The sequence below is a fragment of the Sebastes fasciatus genome, chromosome 21 (assembly GCF_043250625.1).
Source record: "Sebastes fasciatus isolate fSebFas1 chromosome 21, fSebFas1.pri, whole genome shotgun sequence".
Taxonomy (NCBI): domain Eukaryota; kingdom Metazoa; phylum Chordata; class Actinopteri; order Perciformes; family Sebastidae; genus Sebastes; species Sebastes fasciatus.
Genome location: NC_133815.1, coordinates 5,371,344 through 5,388,574, shown reverse-complemented (window position 1 = coordinate 5,388,574; position 17,231 = coordinate 5,371,344). Strand labels below are relative to the sequence as shown.

General features: G+C 36.6%; 2 protein-coding genes across 4 annotated transcripts; both read left to right on the top strand.

Annotated features, from left to right (window-relative positions):
* Window positions 1-141: 141 nt before the first annotated feature.
* On the top strand, window positions 142-4,995 carry enkur (enkurin, TRPC channel interacting protein). The gene is made up of 5 exons (XM_074621698.1): window positions 142-333; window positions 3,134-3,279; window positions 3,377-3,606; window positions 3,834-3,980; window positions 4,776-4,995. Exons 1-5 carry the CDS (start codon window positions 254-256, stop codon window positions 4,947-4,949), a joined length of 777 nt encoding a protein of 258 aa, XP_074477799.1. The 5' UTR covers window positions 142-253; the 3' UTR covers window positions 4,950-4,995.
* Window positions 4,996-5,148: 153 nt separating this feature from the next.
* prtfdc1a (phosphoribosyl transferase domain containing 1a) lies at window positions 5,149-16,878 on the top strand. 3 transcript variants are annotated; one of them, XM_074621700.1, is made up of 11 exons: window positions 5,149-5,649; window positions 5,859-5,956; window positions 6,369-6,475; window positions 6,559-6,745; window positions 8,932-8,997; window positions 11,766-11,783; window positions 12,959-13,041; window positions 13,399-13,445; window positions 14,173-14,249; window positions 15,842-15,883; window positions 16,500-16,878. In XM_074621700.1, the coding sequence occupies exons 2-11, from the start codon at window positions 5,924-5,926 to the stop codon at window positions 16,551-16,553; spliced, it is 714 nt and encodes a 237-aa protein (XP_074477801.1). In that variant the 5' UTR covers window positions 5,149-5,649; window positions 5,859-5,923; the 3' UTR covers window positions 16,554-16,878. The 3 variants fall into 3 exon arrangements, with proteins under 3 accessions (XP_074477801.1, XP_074477800.1, XP_074477802.1); XM_074621699.1 differs by having other exon boundaries at window positions 5,149-5,956; XM_074621701.1 differs by having other exon boundaries at window positions 5,149-5,956; window positions 15,842-15,892.
* Window positions 16,879-17,231: the final 353 nt, after the last annotated feature.

The following is a 17,231-nucleotide window of genomic DNA, read 5'->3' as shown; positions in this document are numbered from 1 at the left end:
AAAAGAAGTGTAGATGACGATTGGGTGTTCTATAGCAAGACATAGTCCATGAACTTTTCATGTTGACAGTTTAGATACCCATCAGATACCTCGAATTAATCGCTTCACTACTGTCGTTAAATGCAACGCTTGCTACCACAGTTGCCTAGCAACTACTCAAACACATCTCAAGTACATAGAGTTAGCTTGGTGAAGTTGATTAGCTTGTTAAGTGAACTTTTCCTTCTCCTTTGCCTGTTTTAAGTCCTTCACAATGTCTAACGGTGTGTATCAAACAGAGAGCGTCTACAATCGTGTTCCATATGAAGAGGTTCACACTCAAAAACCGCAAAGGTAACGTACTTTAAGAGAAGTATAAGGACTAACTAGAGAGCAAAGTGTGTTAATGTTGCTAACATCATTAGCTAGACATAGAAAGCAAATGATGACCTCAAATTGGGTTTAGCTTTGAAATCTGGCTTCAAATTTGACTAATAGTCTAAGTTAGAATGTGGTCTTATTTCAGAAATTAGAAGAAATGAATATGTAGCTAAGAAGAACCATTGTATTGTGATTGCCTGCTTAAAGCTTCCCCTAAATGGTACACACATTTTATTTTATTCTATTTTATTTTATTTTATTTTATTCTATTTTATTTGTATTTGTATTTGTATTTTATTTAATTTTATTTAATTTTATTCTAGTTTATTTTATTTTGGCATGTAAATAAATTCAATTAAAGTAAGTAAATAAAGATAATTATTGGATCTCTAAATAATATTATGATATATTATATTATATTATAATATTTCAGAAATGAGTAGAAATGAAAAAGTAATAAGAAGCATTTTATTGTGATTGCCTGCTTAAAACTTCCTCTAAATTGTACACACATTTTATTTTATTTTATTTTATTCTATTTTATTCTATTTCATTTGTATTTGTATTTGTATTTGTATTTTATTTTATTTCATTTTTATTCTAGTTTATTTTATTTTGGCATGTAAATAAATTAAATTAAAGTAAGTAAATAAAGGGAATTGTTGGGTATCTTTAAATCATTTTATAATATATTATCTTAAATATTATCTTATTTCAGAAATTAGTAGAAATGAAAAAGTAATAAGAAGCATTTATTGTAGTTGACTGCTTTAAGCTTCTTATAAATTAAACACACATTTTATTTTATTTGAATTTATTTTATTTTGGCTTGTAAATAAAGGAAATTAAAGTAAGTAAATAAAGATAATTATTGGATCTCTGTAAATAATATTATGATATATTATATTATATTATAATATTTCAGAAATTAGTAGAAATGAAAAAGTAATAAGAAGCATTTTATTGTGATTGCCTGCTTAAAGCTTCCTCTAATTTGTACACACATTTTATTTTATTTTGGCATGTAAATAAAGTAAATTAAGTAAATTAACAGAATTGTTGGGTCTCTGTAAATTATATTATAATATATTGTATTTTATCAGAAATTAGTAGAAATTAATAAGTGATAAGAAGCATTTTATTGTGGTTGCCTGCTTAAAGCTTGCTCTAAATTGTACTCACATTTTATTGTATTTTATTTTATTTTGGCCTGTAAATAAAGGAAATTAAAGTAAGTAAATAAAGGGAATTGTTGGGTCTCTGTAAATAATATTTGAATATATTATCTTATATATTATATTATCATCTTATTTCAGAAATTAGTAGGAATGAATAATAACAAGCATTTTACTGTGATTGCCTGCTTAAAGCTTCCTCTAAATTGTATTCACATTTAATTTTATTTGGCATGTAAATAAAGTAAAGTAAGTAAATAAACAGAATTGTTGGGTCTCTGTAAATAGTATTATAATATATTATATTATATTATTTCAGAAATGAATAAGTAATAAGAAGCATTTTATTGTGGTTGCCTGCTTAAAGCTTCCTCTAATTTGTATATACATTTTATTTTATTTTATTTTGGCATGTAAATAAAGAATATTATAGTCAGTAAATAAAGGGAATTGTTGGGTATCTTTAAATCATTTTATAATATATTATCTTAAATATTATCTTATTTCAGAAATTAGTAGAAATGAAAAAGTAATAAGAAGCATTTATTGTAGTTGACTGCTTAAAGCTTCTTATAAATTAAACACACATTTTATTTTATTTTAATTTATTTTATTTTGGCTTGTAAATAAAGGAAATTAAAGTAAGTAAATAAAGGGAATTGTTGGGTCTCTGTAAATAATATTATAATATATTATATTATATTATAATATTTCAGAAATTAGTAGGAATTAATAATTAATAAGAAGCATTTTATTGTGGTTGCCTGCTTAAAGCTTCCTCTAATTTGTACACACATTTTATTTTATTTTGGCATGTAAATAAAGTAAATTAAGTAAATTAACAGAATTGTTGGGTCTCTGTAAATTATATTATAATATATTGTATTTTATCAGAAATTAGTAGAAATTAATAAGTGATAAGAAGCATTTTATTGTGGTTGCCTGCTTAAAGCTTGCTCTAAATTGTACTCACATTTTATTGTATTTTATTTTATTTTGGCCTGTAAATAAAGGAAATTAAAGTAAGTAAATAAAGGGAATTGTTGGGTCTCTGTAAATAATATTTGAATATATTATCTTATATATTATATTATCATCTTATTTCAGAAATTAGTAGGAATGAATAATAACAAGCATTTTACTGTGATTGCCTGCTTAAAGCTTCCTCTAAATTGTATTCACATTTAATTTTATTTGGCATGTAAATAAAGTAAAGTAAGTAAATAAACAGAATTGTTGGGTCTCTGTAAATAGTATTATAATATATTATATTATATTATTTCAGAAATGAATAAGTAATAAGAAGCATTTTATTGTGGTTGCCTGCTTAAAGCTTCCTCTAATTTGTATACACATTTTATTTTATTTTATTTTGGCATGTAAATAAAGAATATTATAGTCAGTAAATAAAGGAATTATAGGGTCTCTGTAAATAAAGTTATAAAGAGTACAGTCTAGACCTGCTCTATATGAAAAGTGCACTGAGATAACTTCTGTTAGGATTTGTGTGGAATTTGACCTTTTGTCTGTTTTATTTTGTTCATAATGAATGACGCTGAAATTAAATGAACGTTTTCTCCAATGTGCCGCATCTGAAGGTATATTTCCAAGTTTAGGCCGACCGTTGTTCTTGAGGAAAAGTCAACCAAGGATGCAATGAGGACGATGGGACCAGCTAATGTAGAGGTGCCATCCCCAGAGAAATACCTCAAGAAGCATTCAAAAGAGCCCAAGTTACCTGAAAGTGAGTTCTCCTATAGATGATTTAAACAATGTCCGGTTGCGTCTTGAGCAGCGATTGTGTTATTTACCCCCATATATACGTATATATGTTCATTCAGAGACAGAGTGTTCGAAAGAGGTTCGTCACACCTGCTGCACTGTGAAGAAACCAGCCGTTCCTGCGAGGACAGACAACCCACCTCTTATGGGCATTCACACCAAGAGAGACTTCATAAAGACAGCTACCGTGGTGCCAATGAAGCCCCAGCCTATCTGGGTGGACAAAAGTAACGGACACAAGCAGCTCCTTGAGAACTCAGGACTTGTCCCCAAATACATCAAGAAAAAGGTATTTTTTTTCCACATCACTACACACAAGGGGAATTTGAGAAAGACATTGTTTGCTTACATCAGCTACAACGGTCGGATAAGTTTAGAATAAAATAGAAAATTACATGACATGTAGCACATGGAAAAACCCAGAGTAAATTCTCTTTATTGATGAAATGATCCATCTTATATTTCATTAGGTCCACTGTGAACATATTGTCTAAAGTTGCCAGTTTCTATCCGCAGCATTATGGAGAAGTACCTGAGTACCTGCAGCAGCGCAACGAAGAAGAGCAGAGAGCTCAGGAGGAGTATGACAACTATGTGAAAGAACAGCGGGAGCAGGGATCCATGAAACACCTGTCTGACGAGGAACGACAAGCCGTCCTGGAGGTACTCCAACACACGGCTGCACGATTACAATTCTTTCCCTAAAACAGCAGGAGATCATACGACCGGAGGAGTACAGGAAATTAATTTGATGATTTTGTGTCTTTGAAGTTTTTAGGTACATACTTTTATTCAGTCCTAATAAGTCAGGATGAAATGGTCTATGTATGTCTGACATGCAGATTTTTGCCACACCCAGCACAACTAAACTGTATTTCTGAACTGATCGAGCTCCATGATTAGGGCTGCAATTAATGATTATTTTCATTGTCGATTAATCTGTTGATTATTTTCTCGATTAATCGATTAGTTGTTTGATCTATAAAATGTCAGGAAATGTCGATCAGTGTTTCCCAAAGCCCAAGATGACGTCCTCAAATGTCTTGTTTTGTCTACAACTCAAAGATATTCAGTTTACTGTTATAGAGGAGTAAAGAAACCAGAAAATTATCACATTTAAAAAGCTGGAATCAGAGAATTTAGACTTTTTTTTTCTTAAAAAATTACTCAAACCGATTAATCCATTATCAAAATAATTGCCGATTAATTTAATAGTTGACAACTGATTGATTAATCGTTGCAGCTCTATCCATTATTGCACAAACAACTCCCCATTCAACACTTACTCACACTCACCAACACTGGAGAATTAACCCTTTAGCCAGCACAACATACATAGACAATTCCTCTGATTTGATGGCTGTTTGCTATATAAAAGCCTTGAATCCTGACAGTTAAATTATCAAGCTGATTTGATTGAGACAATGATGGGTTTCCCTTTGTGGGTCCACAATGCAGGGCCTGAAGAACAACTGGGATAAGCTGCACCATGAGTACCAGGGTCTCTCGGTCATCACAGACAACCTGTCCAAGAAGGCCCACAAGGAGCGCCTCGAGGTGGCGATGAAGCAGCTGGAACACGACATCAACCTCTTTGAGAGGTTCAAGACCATCTACATACCCAATAACTAGCACATAAAAAACTGGATTTTAAATAAAATTCTGCATTTGTATACCCTCTCTGTCATATGAACAATGAAACAAAGATAAAGCCTATCTAACTGCAAATTAAGGAATCATTCATCATTCAGAATAAATTCATAACAAATTTAATAGCAGTCTGGCCAGTAGTTGTTCTATATATACATATATTTCACAGTGGACTATTGCTATTCTTAAGTCTACCACTAGTATTGTACTCACTCTAAAATATTACGTAATTTTAAAGGAATATTTGTATTTCAACACCTCTATACATTTTAGTGATATTAAATTTTGAGCTCCAGATAATGAAAAACAATTGTTTCTTTATCCTTTCTTTCTTTTCACCTTCCTGCCTTCCCAACTCGGAGAACAAAAGAACAAATAGTTGACTGTGTCCCTTAAAAATCATGAATTCTGAATGAATAAAATGCACTGCATAGCAACTGAACCAAGCATTTGCTGTTAATTGTTTTCCTTCTCCTGCAGTGGCCTGTGATGCGGCCACAAGCCAGCATAGCATCACATGCAGCTGATTATCCCTGTAATTCTCCATGACTATAACAACGCTGTCCTTTTACGCAAATGACTCCAGCGTGATCCCTCAGCCCATGTGGCTGGCCAGGACTTCTACTTTGACTTTCTTTTTCTTTGTTTTGTGAGTGGTCGCTGAGAAACAGGCAGCAAAACTGTAAGTACGTCTTTGGCAATAACAGATTAGAAATGTTGCTCTTTAATAACTTGTGATTTTGAGTTACAGGAGATGAATCAACCTGATGTAGTTTCTCTTTTTGTCCTAGCTTTCTCCTGTACTTAAACTTTTCAGAGGAAGGTCAAAAGCCTTTCATTATTTGATCCAGTGTATGTTCAGTAAACTGTTTCTGTGTATTTCCACTGAAGGTGGAACTACCTGTATCCTGTCCTGAATCTTTACCCCAGTGAAGGCTGTTTACACACAACCACAAATGGACAACGGTGGGAAGAAAAGAGGAATCGTGGTATGCTCAACACAAACATCATTCAGTCAAATTATCCAGAATTCACAAATGTAGGTCACATTTTTATCAGCAGAGACTGATTATTTATTTGTGTGTAATTACTCGCTCAGCTATTATAAGAAGATAACATGTTTGTTATTCTCTGAATGAACTCCTTCAAGCCATTATTTGATTAATTTAACAGTAAGCAGCTTTTAAAGAACCTTCAAGGTTTTTATTTATTCTAAACTCAGAAGAATTAAGTCAGTAATCCTAGTAATAATAGTTCCCTGTTTGAGTTTAGAGGTTACAGATGCTCTTACACCTTGGAAATCCACCAGTGCTTGAACAGGACTTGTTCACATTTGACTGCACCTTTTCAAATATTGCATGACTGATTAGTCCCTGCCTAACAGTACACTGTCTGTCCCAGATAAAAGACGACTGGCCAGGATACAGTCTGGACCTGTTCACCTACCCTGAACACTACCATGAAGACATAGAGAGCGTTTACATTCCACATGGGGTCATCATGAACAGGTACAAATACACATAAAAACACACCTGCAAAGTGATTTAAAAAAAAAAAAATCCTGATCATTTGTATGTGATATCTCCTGCAGGGTGGAGCGTCTGGCCGGCTACGTCATGGATGACTTCGAGGACAGCAACAACATCGTGGTGCTGTGCGTCTTGAAGGGAGGCTACAAGTTCTGTGTGGACCTGGTGGAGTTCATCAAGGTTCTCGGCCGGAACTCCGACAAATACGTGGAGACCCGGGTGGAGTTCATCCGTCTGAAGAGCTACCTAGTAGGTGAACTGCACCGTGGACTAAAACACTACATACAGTACAGTACAGTACAGCAGGCTTTGTATCATGCTCCTTTTTATGCTTCTTTTTTTATTTTTCTGAGAGGTCATTGCAGATCAGACACCAAGCACCTGACATGCAATGAAGTGTGACTGATCACACAAACATTTATTTTTAGTGGCACTAGTCAGGACCTGTAATGTCTCCTGTTTGAGTCCAGCCAGAAACCTTTGTTGCAAGTTATTCCCCATCTTTTTCTCTCCTCATTTCCTGTCGATTCTTACTTTAAAAAAAAACTTTATTTAACTATTTTTTTTTCAATGTTACAATTACATAGTGCTGAAATGATCAGTCGGTTATTTCAGTATTCAGTCCACAGAAAATGAAGGCGAGACACTACAGGTGAAAACATTCTTTTTCATGCACTAGTCAATTTAGAGATTTTGGGCTGTTTTGCTTCCATAACATGTCTTCTTTCATACTTCTTACAGAAAACTTGTAATACAAAAAATAATTGTCTTAATGTAAGTAATCAACTGGGGAAGTTTCATGTTGATATCTATTAGTTTTTTTTTTTTTTACCCTATTCACCTGTAGTGTCTCCCCTTAATTGACAAAATCAATAATTTTGAGGATTGATTAATTGTCTAAGTCATTTATTGAGAGAAAAAATGCTAAATATTCACTGTTTCCAGCTTCTCATGTGTGAGGATTTCCCGATTTTCTCTAGGGAATTGAATATCTTTGGGTTTTGGACTGTTTGTGGACGTCAAATTGGACAATTGATGAGCATTTTTCATTATTTTTGGACATTTTATAGACAAAATGAATGACCGATAAATCCTTTCTTGCAGCCCCTACATTCATGCATGAAAAGACACTTTCCCATTTCTAACATCCCATATGTAACTAGTGTTGTAACTGACTTTTGGTTCAGCCTCCAGATGTCACTGTTGCTCATGTTTAGTGGGGTAACAGCACATTCATGCAGGACACCTCAAGGACGATTGATTGTGGAGCTGCTGCAGAGCTCAGGTCATGAAAACACCACACTGCTAATTGGTGCCGAGAGAAACCGCTCATGACACTGTCTAACAGCTGGAATGTATAAACCGTGGAATGATATAATAATGTTTACAATGATGTCGCTTTGCACTTGTCACATATTATTCTTTAGTGTATTTTGGCACAGAGCAAATCCAATATGATGTGATTTACATTTCTCTGCATGTGGTCACATTCCTTCTCTCCCTCTACAGCACAGGGGAGGATTCACTATTTCTGTTGTTCGAGTTGGCTTTCACAGAGGTTTAACGGACTGAATTTAATTATAGATAGTTTTTTTTCCTTTGCTGGGTCAGTTAAACCACACTGAGGTCATATTATATGTCTTGAATTTCTCTCGGGATCAATAAAGTTACTATCTATCTGTCTATCTATCTATCTATCTATCTATCTATCTATCTATCTATCTATCTATCTCATAGTTCAGGTTAGGATAGGTCGGGCAGCGCTTGGCAAACGGAAGAGGCTTCAGTTGGTTGCAATCTCCTCACCTCACCACTAGATACCTCCAGATCCTACACACTGCACCTTTAAATGAAAATGCATTCATGAATAAATGAAAATATAAAAAAATGTCTAAAGAGTCATGAGGCTGCACAAAAGCATAAAAACAATCATAAAGCATCACTGTTACTACGCTAGAGGTCAGTGTCTGAGTGATGACGCTGTTACAGGTCATGATGGAGTCATGTGACCTGCCCCTCGGGGCCGGGATTGTGTCCATGTCACTGCTCCTCTTATCCCAGTGATGCATCTGTAGCTGACCAAATTTAATTTCAAAGACGTCGTCTTTCAAAGCTGTTGCTTTGCCGTGTTTCCCACAGGGACAGAGAGAGAGAAGGAAAATATTTTACATTCTCATTGTGTCCTCGTACAATAAATCTCCCTTTGTGCATTCGTCTTGCATTAATGCTGCAGACAGTTTGTTCTTTACAGTAGAGCCAAACTGTTGAGAAACACTGGTTACATGCCCTTGAGTAAACATATGCTATTTCTCAATCTGACATCGTCTTTTCTGATGGCTGAAAAGATTAAATCTTGATTTCATGTAAACAAACGTGCAAAAGTGAAAGAAATCAGCATTGATGCGCTAAAAACATTTTTGTCTTCTCCTCCCCAGAATGACCAATCAACAGAGGAGCTGCACATCATAGGAAGCAGAGATCTGTCATTCCTGCGTGGAAAGGTGTGTCTGGGGGCAGTACTTTTTGTCACTGTTTTAATTTCTACCTTGGCCTCAAGAGGGAGCTGTCAGTTAAACTGTCTAGTACACAGGTGAACAAAAGAGAATTCACTCATGGAGTTGAGTTTTCCTCTGAGAATACATTGAATTTCTAGTCAAAATAAGAAAATAGAATCACATTTGCCATCTTAATTAATATGTGACACTGTTTGAAATATGTTTTTTTTTGCTTCAAACTTGCCATGTACTCTCCTCACAACCGTCCTTTCTGTGCACACACACTTCATGAGTGTCACTTTGTTAAAGTGGTTTGCCCTTCACCAGCCCGGCCATGAATCAGGCGTTTCAGGAAAACAAATGTTCCCACAAGGCAGATTTACTGACTGTTCATCCCTGGTGAGCTCTGGTACGGAGGACCGAGGAGTCTGCAGGAATGATCCCTCCTCACTACATCATTCTCTGAGATACAGGCACAAGACAGGAAGTTCACTTACTCAGCTGAATGGGTGCTCAAATATGCCCACACGCGTTTTCTTAAGAAAGACTGAGACGTCAGCTTGTGTTGTGGCTAAGATGCATTTTCAGTGTGGGTTAAAAGGTCAGTGGGAGTAAAAACAGAAAGGTTGACCACCACCATGCACAGAAAACATGAATCACTCCACTTTGTCTACGCTCTTGTTGCAATCCTTCACCTTGATGGAAATATTAAACCCAAACCTCCCACACAGAGACGTTGTTGAGTCACAGCTCCAGGTAGATTACAAGTGTGGTGCTCCTTTTAAACCTATTAATCTGGTCCATGATCATAGCAATGTAATGACAGCATAGAGAAAAGTAAATGTTATGTTGTAGAGTGTGGTGGCGTGAACAGGCTCTCTGGTTTCACTGGGTTGAATCCAGGCCAGTGGCACTGTTGAAGGTTTCTCATGCAATTGTCATTCTGTCTCATTGTGAAATCGTAGCACTCAAATGTCTTAATCCCAAGTGTTATTATGGTAATCTGAGTAGTTCAATTTAAATTTAGCAAAGTTTTAGTACTGCTTGAGGCTGATGAAACTCATAGTACCCCTTTGTATTCATAACGAAATAAAAAACAAACTTTGTATCACATTTTCCAACGTTTCAATTTGCCCGGAAATTTATATATCTCAGCAACTATTGCACGGATAGCCATGAAATTTTGTACAGACATTCATGATCCCAAGAAGATGAATCATAATGACTTTGGGGATCTCCTTACTTTTCATGTAGTGCCACTATGAGGTTAACATTTGTGTGTTTTTTGAGTGAAATGTCACAACAACGATTGAATGAATAGCCATGAAATTTGGTAATCACATTCATGTCCCCGTCAGGATGAATCATAATAACTTTGATGATCCTCTGACTTTTCCTCCAGCGCATTTGGCATTACACCTACTTTTGAGCATGTTAGCATGCATGACATTAACATGAACACTAGTGTAGACTCCGAGGCCCTGATCAGAGAGAGCGTGTTTTGCAGGTTGAAAAAGCGAGGCGCACTGAACTGCCTTTTTTTCCATCTCAACTCGTCACATACTGCCCCTTTGGCGTCACTTTAGGTTTAGGCAACAAAACCACTTAGTTAGGTTTAGGAAAAAACTACACGTTTGGGCTTAAAATTACTACGCTTGTATAGTGAAAATGAAACTGAACATTGTGAACGCGGGACACGAACAAAGCCTTGTGTTTGTTGGGCCCTGCCACCTCAACGCCTGATCAGACAGAGCGTTTTCTGTTTTGCAGTTTGCTGCATATTTATTTTTTTTTATTATCAAACCATAACTGTACGCTACCGTAGTTAAAAGTACAGTTTAAATCAATGAAAACAACTCACCTGAATTCTCATGTACCGCACTAATTTGCCGCCTGGCCTGCTGTTTTTTGTTCAGATCATGTTATCTATGGTTGGTAAAGTCAAATAACTCCAGATCTCAAGCAAAAGTCACCAGAATTAGAAAAAAACGCTGATGACGTCGGGCGCTTTTTCGCTCTGAGTTGTTACCTGACCCCAGGACGAAGTAAGGAAAAAGTAAACACCATCATCAATCTTTGAATTGGCCCTCTTCAGCTCTCTTTACTTTTAGAGCATTTTGGTCAGTGCCTTCGTTTAATAGCAGTGATTGATTATCACCAATGTTTTTGCCAGAGTCAGGACTGATTGATGACAGGAATCACACACTCCAAGAACAACTATAAATTCTCAAACAATGATGCTATAGACAGTCAAATAACTGCCAATGCACAGTGACTGACCAACTGTCTGTATAGAGTGTTTACAGAATGCAGCAAGACAAGTTATGTTTCAGTTTTCTTGTTTTCTTCACATCCCCCTTGTGTTATGTAACAGTGTTCAGGTGTAGACCGGGAGAACATTGGCCGGGCGCCTGCATTCTCTCCGATCACTCTCCCCGAACCATAGATACCCTCCACCGGTCTCACAAAGAGCCCCATACACCCGATCGAGGGAACAAGGAGTCACTTGAAACCCTGCAGCAGGGAAAGTGTGCAGCACCCAGACACTTAGAGGTGACTTTTGCTCACTGTAGACACAGATGTTCATTACTGGGGAGGAGAGAATGAGTTGTTCTGTGTTTTTGTTAAGATGCTGCCAACATTGTTGCTATAGATACCAGCTGTAAGAAATGTGGATTTCACAGAAACAATCCAGCCTTTATTCTCTGAACTGTGTTCAAATTCAAAAGGTGATGTTTTACTAATGTTTTTCTTTATTTTTACATGTTACCAAGAGTGTGCTCATTGTTGAGGTGAGTGTCTTCCTCCCATTTAAGTTAATCCTATCAAGCATGCCCTTCAAATTTCCACCTTGTTTGATGCCTTTGACATGTTTTGTTTGCACTTCTTTAAGTGTCTCTTGTTGATTGAGAAGCCATTGTGCTTTTAAGAGTCACGTCTCTTTTGTTATTCGTTCTACAAAAGGACAAAAAGAAAAAAGTCTTCTCTCTTTGAGATCATGTTTCAGTTGTAAGAGTTTCTGGACTCAATTCAGAAACACATAAGCACAATATCACAATGGTTGCTCGCTCCAAGAAACTGTTTTAAATGAGAGTTATCTTATCATCACGTTGCTGAAAATTTCTTCCGAACACATAAAAGCACTTGTGATAATCTGTAAAATATGCACTGCATGTACTCATGAGTTAGTCTCAGTGGTGGACAGTAACTAAGTACATTTACTTAAATACTGTACTTATTTTAAGGTACTTGAACTTTACTCCACTGCATCTCAGAGGCATATATTGTAATTTTTACCCCACTACATGTATTGTATGTAAAACTTTAGTTACTTTGCAGATTAATAATACAAAACATTATCAACAAATAAATTATAATGTATTAAATTGGATAAAGATAGGACTTTATTTATTATTTGGTGAAATTCACAAGCCACCCGGCAGTGTTATAATAAAAAATAAGCTCCACCTTTACCAGCTTCAACATTAAAGTAATGTATATTTTAATGCATCAATCATTATAATTCAATAATATAATATAATTCAATTTAATTTAATTTAATTTACATTATATTATATTATTTTATATTTCAGTAATTTAATTTAATTTAATATATATTATTCTGAAATGGGCCATTCCGCATAATGAGTAGTTTTACTTTTGGTACTTTAAGTACATTTTGGTGTTAATACTTTTGTACCTTTACTTAAGCAAAATTCAATTCATGACTTTTACTTGTAACAGAGTATTTCTGTGGTTTTGCTACTTTTACTTAAAAAAAGTAAAAGATCTGAGTACTTCTTCCACCACGGTTAATCTCGGTAAGAAAATAAAGTTAGAAAATGTTTTTCATCCTACAATCTGTCATTTTTTCCTCTCCTGTTCAAAGCATTCTTCACTCAGATGTCCCTCGTCCCTCCCTCTTCATCTCTCCCTTTCCCTTCCCTTTGCTCTTCCCCTCCCTAAGGCCATAGTTGACACAGGAAAGACCATGAAGGCCCTTCTGAACCATGTGGAGACCTTTGAACCCAAGATGGTCAAGGTCGCAGGGTGAGCCAGTTTTTCTGTGTTTTCCCCAGCAGGGGAAATGCCAAGCGTGTGACGAACACAAGAAGAAGAAGATATCGCTTGTCCACAGTCACTATCTGGTGTCCGTGGGCTGTTCCTATGCACAGGAATGAGATAAACATCTTTCCTGCTTCATGGTTTATGTTGAAAGTCTATCTCATGTTTATCGCATGTTACATGAATTTAAGTTCTATCTTCGGTATTTGTTACTGTGAATTTTTTCAAATTAAAAAGCAAAAAGCATAATGTATAATACTTTTGAAATACTAGAGATAAGTCCTAGGTCGTGGTTAGTTAAGTGGCATTTTGAAAATTAAATCTATATTTCATGTGTTTCAGTCTGCTGGTGAAGAGGGTCCCTAACATGGCTGAAAGTCTGACAGACTGTAAGTACCTCATCTATTCCTCTCACATTATTACAATTATATGGGTTTAATACTCTCAGCTGCAGTGAATCAGATGTGTTTCCAGTGTTTCTCAAAGTGGTTGCTTAGCAAGTGTGGTTCTGCACCTCCGACCTGATAAGCCATCCAGTAAATCCTGCAATTCATGACTGAAACAATGACAACAAGGATATAAACAGCAGAAATTAGTAGGAAACTAAAGATGATTTTCATTATCAAATCCCAAGATGACGTCCTCAAATGTCTTGTTTTGTCCACAACTCAAAGATAATCAGTTTACTGTCATAGAGGAGTAAAGACACCAGGAAATATTCACATTTAAGAAGCTGGAATCAGAGAATGTATTCATTTAATAATTGACAACAATTTACAATTGACAACTAATCGATTACCGATGCAGCTCTAGAAATTAGGTTCATCTGCAAGTTGTCTAGCCTTGTGTGTTGTGTTGAGGAGGGTCCAGAAGAAGAAACTTGGTGATTTGGACACCCAGGTCCTTCCTCTTTGTAGAGATGTAACCAACAGGGCAGAGACGTCAGAGTTAACGGCAGCAACCACTACAGCTGAGTGGTGAAGCCAGTGCAGAAGTGCTTTAGGTTGCAGTTGCTCTGATGGCTGCTGTATGCTACTGTAGCTACAAAAAAAAAAAATACATATCAGAATTTATCATGTTACTCTTTAACATTCATGTCTGTGTTTGCTCTGACAGATGTTGGATTTGAAATCCCCAACCACTACGTTGTGGGCTATGCTTTGGACTACAATGAATATTTCCGTGACCTGAATGTGAGTCTACTGCTGCACACACACAGCGCATGACCTTTTGAAGAGCTAAAGAGAAAGAGATGAAAGAGACGGGTGGGAGTGGGGGGGTTAAACAGTAAATCAAAGAGATGCACTCCTCTACCTGAAACCTAAACTCACCAACAGGTATCCTCCCTGCCTGAGGACACTTTATATGAAGGCAAATCACTTTTATCTGTACGGGTGGTTTCTGCGTAGCGCCATCATTAAGTTTAATGTGTCCAATACTTTGGTTTATGATCAAATACCTGCAAAACGAATCGCATTCCCATCAGCCACAACTGTCCCTTGTGTTTAGCACTAATTAGCAAATGTTAGCATGCTAACACGCAAATCTAAGATGCTGAATATTGCTTGCTAAGCCTTTCACCAATGTTATTGTGAGCATTTAGCTTGAGTTTTAGGGTCGTGTCTCGTGTCTAAATGTGTGAGCGTGTCCCACCGGCTAGCTCACAGACGCCGCTCTGCACTGCTCTCATACGGCGGTTACAGCTGATAACGCTGTCCCGATCGATGGCACCGTTGCCGAAGCGTAGCACCCACCCTCCAGTTCCCCCCCAGGTCAACACTGTTAGCTCTGTTAGTACTGTTGCCGTTTTTTTCACGTTTAGCGCTGTCAGCACCGTTTGCTACGAGCCATCGCCATGTTGAGAGCCGTGCAGAGGCAATAGAAATGCATTTAGCACCTTTAAGCATTCATGGCAATGCCTGACTTTAACCATCTTACGTGAGTTTTGCAATTTATGGGTTCCCTTCTAGACACGACCAAGTTTTAGGCCTTGTGACTACCTAATCTGACATTGTGACCATCTAATTTAGTCTGAATCCAGCACAATAAAACATTTGTTTTGTTGTTTTTACATTTTTTTCACCATGCAAAGGAATCAAACCACTTTTTGCATCTTACTTCTCTATAAGCTTTGAGCCAGGAGTGCAACCTATACTCTGTTTTCTTTGTTGCACCTCTGACGCCTTATTTCAATCCAGATTTCTCGGTCTGAAATTAGTAAGTGCAAACTTATGTGAACTTTGTCATTTTCATATCTGTAAAGACATGGCCTCAAATTTACCTCTGACTCATCTGAAACACTAAGCCAAGGCCGACTCCCATAGCTTTGCGTGTGTGAGTGTGTGTGTGTGTGCTGCATGTACTGTATGTACTGTATGAGTGTGTGTGTGTCCCCTGTGCATGTCTGAGGGGGTTGGTATTCATTACGAAACTTTGAGAGGGGGTGACCTGTGGAATGTGGAGGTCTCATTATCAGGCAGAGTTAAAGCTTCCCCTCTTATCTGTCCTTATCCTACACAAGAAATATGAGTTGAACCCCTGAGACGCCCAGAGTTAGATTAATGAACGTGTCATATCTTTGTACATTACCTTTCCTGCTTTCCAATTATTGCAAGCTTCATCTTTTCATACTGTACATGGCATAATGAGGCTCTCGGAACATTCTCGGCTGATCTTAAACAAATATTTTGCCATCATCAGATGCAACGTTTTGGACAAGACTGAAACATACTGAATGGTAATCCAACGTTAAAGTTAAACATGCTAATTTGTCTTATTCTTTCAGCATATCTGTGTCATCAGCAAGACTGGGAAGATGAAGTACAAGGTTTGAGAAGTAATGCACAGTTTTACATTAGCAGCACAAAACCGTTTGTCTACCTTCTTCAGTAATAAGTAAACCATTTCTGTAACGGTCAGTCTTTGAACTACGTTGTTTAAATGTATTTATATTTATATGTAACTTTAAATGTGTATGTGCTTTAAATTGAAAGAACATTATTATAGCTGCAACGATTAATCAGTTAGTTGTTAACTATTAAATTAATCGCCAACTATTTTGGTAATCAATTAACTGGTTTGAGTATTTTTTAAGAACAAAAAGTAAAAATTCTCTGATTCCAGCTTCTTAAATGTGAATATTTTCTGGTTTCTATGTCAGTAAACTGAATATCTTTGAGTTGTGGACAAAACAAGACATTTTAGGACGTCATCTTGGGCTTTGGGAAACACTGATTGACATTTTATAGACCAAACAACTGATCACATTATCAAGAAAATAATCAACAGATTAATCACCAATGAAAATAACCCTAAAATAACCAGGCAATCAAAAATGTCCAGAAGGCCTTTATAAAATGTATTTAATTAAAAAAAATAATATTATGTAATTGTTGCCTCATTTTCTGTTTCTGTGTTTTGTTGTGATGCACACGGGAACAAAGAAATGGATAAATAAAAGAAAGAAATGCTGGCCACCAGGAGAGGACTGTTGGTGACAGATGGAGAGAGCTTATGGACGTTGGCATCCCCGCGCCCGGATGACGCCCACTCTGATTCATGGAAAACACACAGTGGGCGCAGCAGGCAGGCTGAACGGCGTCTCCTCACCACACTGTATCTATCTATTCCCAACTTTAATCAGGCCTTACTGGAAATCACAAACAAATACATGAGAATTCAATTGAGGATTTGGCAAAACCGACATGTAAATTAAATCTGGAGTCTGTTTATTATGAAGAACTACTTTTACATGCAATCTCACAGACATTCATAGAGCAGTCAGTCATTTAAACAGTCAATTAGGCATTTGGTAAATTGTATATTTTATGCAGTGGGCAACCTCCGTATCTGAAAAGTGAAGCCAATGCAGAAGGGCCTTAAACTTGTATTCTCTCTAACAGCCAGCAGGGGGCGACTCCTCTGGTTGCAAAAAGAAGTCTGATTGTACAGAAGTCTATGAGAAAATGACCCTATACTTCTCACTTGATTTATTACCTCAGTAAACATTGTAAACATGAGTTTATGGTCTCAATCGCTAGTTTCAAGTCTTCTTTGATACAGCATGATATTCATTTAGTAAAGTATGGTCCCATTTAGAGTCAAATAGACCATAAAGCAGGGGATGCTTTAGGGCGTGGCTACCTTGTGATTGACAGGTCGCTACCACGGCGTTG

Coding starts and splice junctions, on each gene's coding strand:
- enkur (XM_074621698.1), top strand. CDS start 254: ATGTCTAACGGTGTGTATCAAACAGAGAGCGTCTACAATCGTGTTCCA. Junction 3,607..3,833: donor CCAAATACATCAAGAAAAAG/GTATTTTTTTTC, acceptor TTCTATCCGCAG/CATTATGGAGAAGTACCTGA. Junction 3,981..4,775: donor AACGACAAGCCGTCCTGGAG/GTACTCCAACAC, acceptor TCCACAATGCAG/GGCCTGAAGAACAACTGGGA.
- prtfdc1a (XM_074621700.1), top strand. CDS start 5,924: ATGGACAACGGTGGGAAGAAAAGAGGAATCGTG. Junction 5,957..6,368: donor GGAAGAAAAGAGGAATCGTG/GTATGCTCAACA, acceptor TGTCTGTCCCAG/ATAAAAGACGACTGGCCAGG. Junction 13,446..14,172: donor GGCTGAAAGTCTGACAGACT/GTAAGTACCTCA, acceptor TTGCTCTGACAG/ATGTTGGATTTGAAATCCCC.